Genomic DNA, 4690 nt, shown 5'->3' on the forward strand with positions numbered 1-4690 from the left:
ATGAAAACCTTCCCTCAAACACTGGGCAAGTCAATTCTCCTCAAACACAAGTGTTTAAGGGTTGCAAATCCTACATCACATTGCGACCAGAGGGCTGTGGACTGAGGCCCAGTGACTCTCCTCAAGGTCACACAGGATAAAACATAGCTCTAAGTCCCGGCCTGACTCCAAATGCAGCTCGCTCAAACAAACAGTATTTTTTCCATCAGGGTAAAGGGTTGGATTAACAATGTAAAAATAGCTAAGAACTAAAGTTATGAGCAGGTAGGCGTGCATGAGGGAACAAGAGTCATGGGATCCTTTCATTTGCTCAGCTACTTCTGAGGAAGTTCCGGGAAGGAAGGAAATGGGAGCAGGGTACAAAGTGGAACCTTAGAGATGACTCACACACCTTGAATTTAAATGAAAGATTTATTATTCTCTTTTCAGAAAAAAAACAGCAAGTTAAGAAAACAAACTAGATGTTACAACCATATATTCTGCACTTGGTCCTAACCCTCTCCCTGGCTCACATCATCAATAGCAACATTATACCTAACCTAAGGCAGGGCGTACATCCCCAGATAACAGGATTGATAGGGAATCCTAGACCAGGGATTTCAATCGTTTTCCCTGAGTGAAGCAGAAGACTCCTCTGAGCGTCCTTTCAACAACCCCTTCCCTTTTCATTCCAGAACTGGCCTCAACTAGGTAATAGCAGCCAGCCCTTTAATGCACTGAGGTTCTTTTCTTCTCCCTGTATTTCCTCAGGAGTATTTATCTCTTTCCCTCCCCAGAGCCTAACACTTCCCCCCGTCCCACACAACACCAGATACTTTCCTGATTTGAGTTCTCACTCCATCAATAGAATCCCTTTATGATGATCCAGGAGGCAAGATGCTTCTAATGCACTCCACCTGCCCCTTTTATAGGGATTTTGAAGCTATAGAAACTATATAAAGTGCTTGTAGTGTCTCCAATAAGCATGACACCACCCTTAACCCCTAACCCTAACCCTAGTGGAAAATACAGAAAGGTGACGAAATGATTCCGTCATTCTCCTAAATTATTTCAGAGACACCCTTCTTCTCTCCACCCAAAAGGTCATTTGTAGAAGAAACCACAGCAAGACCTTTTCCCCTTCTATAAAAAGCCCCAACAGCAAGGGGAATTTGAGAGAAAAAAAAAATATTTCAATCAAAACCCGTTTAGCAAAGGGGGACCAGCCCCAAACCTTGCCATCCCTGCTTACTTAAGACACCAAAGTCCACTACCTTTTGAATACTGGGAGACAAGAAGGTTCATAACTGGAGAAGGGGCCGGGCTGCAGGGACCATGGGAGGTCACCCAGGGCCATCTCCTGAAAGAGCACTAGGAATTGGTCCCATAGTTATTTATAGAATGGCTGAAGCAAAAGGTAGCAAATTTCTGAAGAGTAATTTGGTAGGAAAATGGAAAGCAAATCTGTTATTCAGACAGAGGCAAAAGCAGAGTTTGGGAATCATTGCAATACTAAAGTGTGAACAAAATATAAACATTTGTTTTTTTGACCACTGGGCTTCAGCCTGTATTTGACAAGCAAGCAGAATAATAGCACCATGGTTAGATCAATTTGTTTGCCTCGGGTGAATTAAGTCCTACCTATACAATTTTTCAAACTACCTCAAAAAACCAGAGAACTCAAAACTGAATAGAGGGCCATGATCACAAATGACATAAACACATTTACAAAGTTTTGGGGTTTTTTGGGGGGTTTTTTGTTTTTGTTTTGTTTTTTTTGTTTGTTTTTGTTTTTTTGGGTTTTTTTTGTTTTTGGGTTTCTTTTTTTGTTTTTTTTTGTTTTTTTTTGTTTTTTGGGTTTTTTTTTCTTTTTTGGCCTTTTTTGAGAGGAAGGCTTTTAACAAGTTTTTGATGCTACAAGAGCTGATTACTGTAACTCAAGCATTCTTAAGTATTACCAAGAGTAGTAAACTAGAAATCTCTCCGACCACACGCCCTCCCCCTGCCCCAAAGAGATCTGTTCTCATCTGGAAGGTCGCACCTTGAGCGACACCACTTTCACTGAGATGCTGTATAAAGAACACCCCAGTCCGTTACAGGAAACAGAACTCGAGCCCGCGGCATAATTTGTGCTTTTTTTAACCCTGTAAAACTAACGAAAGGAGATTCCTAATACAATTCTATGGCAAGGGAGCCCACTGACCAAAAGAAAGTTCTCGCGCTCAATCTCTTCCTGGTCTTCCCCAAAGACCTGCGGCCGCGAGACAGAATTTTCTCTTCTTTCAGCCGCTGCTGTCAGGGCACAACTCCCACTAGTACTTATTCTTATCCCGGTCCCCTCTTGCCTCTACTCAACAAGTAATCACTTCGCTCTCCTGCCGCACGCCGGGCTCTAGAAGATTCTGGCCCGGGGGGTGCGATGCTCGGCTCCGTGACTCGTCACAAGTCACTCACCGCACTTACAAGGGCTCTCATCAGATACGCCAAACCAGCCGCCACTCCGGCAACCCCCACAAAGGTGAACAGCAGGCTCCTCATGCCCCCTTCCAGGTCTTCCACGTGGAAGAATTCCACAAAGCCCTCCTGGAAGAGAAACGGGGGAAATGAAAGCGCCTTCTGAGGCGGACTCCCGCTGGCTGGGCGCGGTCCTCGGGCGCGTCAAAGGGATACCATCCCCCCACACCGGGGCGCGTTCTGCCCCCCTTCCTCAGCTGCCCCGCCCCCACTCACCCAGCCCTGCTGCTTCACCAGCCAGTCCCTCTTGGACCTGAGCAGGGCGTCCGCTATGCTCCCCGCCAGCGGCTCTATGCAGCTCTCGCGCTGTGTGCGCCTCAGGTGCTTTGCCACGAAGGCGCCGAAAGAAATGAGCGTCACGACCCTGCCCCAATTCGCCACCCCGTCACTGAACACGCGCATCGCCACTCGCGACATGGCCTCCACGTCCTCTTCCTTCTTGATGTCCAGTTTGCGGAGCATCCCTGGGAGAAAAGCGGGGGTCACGGCCCAGGGTGGGGGCTGCCCCCCTGCCGCCCCGCCCACAGGAGGCGCTTCTGAATCGCCACTCATGGATGAGCTTCCGCCTCCTTTCCTCTCCACGGGGCTGGGCGGGGCCGACAGGCGCTTAACAAAGCTCCTCTGATTGACAGCCCCCCTTCGGCTTCCCAGAACCTTCCAGGGGATTAGTCCCCCACCCCACCCCACTCCTGGGCGCTAACCAGCAGCGGCGCCATGTCTGCGCATGCCCAGAACGGCCCGGTGGGGAGACCACGCACCTCGGAAAGCCGTCTGGTGCCTCCTCTGGACGTAGTCTCCCACGCGCCGCAGGGTCTCCAGGGCCTTCCCGCTGCGCAGCGGCTTGGCGTCCTTGGTGCCGGCCGCCTGCTCCAGGAGGTATCTGGTGATCAACTCCAAGGACTGTCTGTACAATTCATCCTCCTCCGCGGCCCGGGGCGGCGTCGAGCCGCTCGGGGGCCGCTCCCCGGGGGGCTCGGAACCATCCCGCTCGTCCCCGGGGGATAGGACGGCGTCCGCGGCCCCGGCGGCCGCCCCGGAAAAGCCCGCTCTCGGCAGGGCGGGGCCGTCCGGAGCCTCCGCGCCGATGGGCGCAGCCTGCGCGCCCCCCCGGACGCCCGGCACCTCGGGGTCGGGGGGCTTCGCGCCTCCGCTTCCCCCGGTTGCCCCTACCGCCTCCGCCGCCGTCATGGTGGCCGCTTCCGCTTCCCCTCCGTCCTGCCGGGGCTGCGAGCTCTCCTCCGCCGTTTCTTTGCCAGAAGGGAGCAGGTGCCCGCCGCCGGCCCCCCCGCAGTGCAGGTTGAGGCCGCCCTTAATAGAATGGAGAGAGGAGAGGAGGAGATATAAGGACAAATGTGAGCTAGAAAACATCAACAAAACATATCTTAGGAAGGAAATAAAACACCAGCTAATCAGAAAAAAACCTACCTCCTTCTTGAAAGGGCCTAACATTCTCGCCAGCTGCCGCCGCCGCCCTGCAGAAGTCGAGAGGCGCGAAGCTCGAAGGAAGCGGAAGTGAGGAGGGGCGGCGGCGTCAGCGTGTGGCGGGAGGGAACAGGAGGAAGGGGAGGAGCGGCGGAAGGAGGCGGAGTCGCGGAGTCCCGGCGCCCCTGCACTTCGCCGGCGGTTTGGCGGGAAGGCCGGACACGCGAGGCGCGCTGGGGGCGGGGCCGGGGGCGGGCCCAGTTCCTCTGGATCACCCCCGAGAGTCTCCTCGGGCTTCTCAGCCCCACCTTGGCCCCTGGGGAATTCATCAATGGGACCCCCGGACTTGGCTGTCCGCACACATACCCCCCCCCCCCGTTATGTAATCGATTGTCCCCGAAGTTTGGACTTGTCTTTTGACTTCGGGCACATTTGAGGGGGTTTTCCGACGGCGAACGGGTGTGGCTCAGGCTTCCCGCCCGGCACGTGATCCCGCTTTTCCCTCGGCGGCCAGGGCAGCTTTGAAGGCCCGGAGGCCGGACTTTTGGCGGGCTCGGATCGGGATCCGAGCCCGGACGCGCGCTGGGACTCCCGGAGACCCGCTAGTGAAACACTTCACAGAAATTAGCACTTGGCGGCCGGACGGCTTCGGCCGGGCCGGGAGGGCTTCCCCGTCCAGGCCTCGCCCCCGCGCAACGAGCAGACACCAGATGAGGCCGTTAGCCGTAGAGGAGACACCCGGTTACTTCATGGGCCCGGGTCTGAGTTCAGGGGG

At 54.4% G+C, this 4690-nt stretch overlaps 1 protein-coding gene across 1 annotated transcript; it reads right to left on the bottom strand.

Moving 5' to 3' along the window:
- Positions 1-494: 494 nt before the first annotated feature.
- LOC141543209 (induced myeloid leukemia cell differentiation protein Mcl-1-like) lies at positions 495-3987 on the bottom strand. The gene is made up of 4 exons (XM_074268143.1): positions 3919-3987; positions 3252-3801; positions 2710-2957; positions 495-2562 (listed from the first exon to the last, which is right to left on the bottom strand). The coding sequence occupies exons 1-4, from the start codon at positions 3940-3942 to the stop codon at positions 2419-2421; spliced, it is 966 nt and encodes a 321-aa protein (XP_074124244.1). The 5' UTR covers positions 3943-3987; the 3' UTR covers positions 495-2418.
- Positions 3988-4690: the final 703 nt, after the last annotated feature.

This window comes from Sminthopsis crassicaudata, chromosome 5, assembly GCF_048593235.1.
Source record: "Sminthopsis crassicaudata isolate SCR6 chromosome 5, ASM4859323v1, whole genome shotgun sequence".
Lineage (NCBI taxonomy): Eukaryota > Metazoa > Chordata > Mammalia > Dasyuromorphia > Dasyuridae > Sminthopsis > Sminthopsis crassicaudata.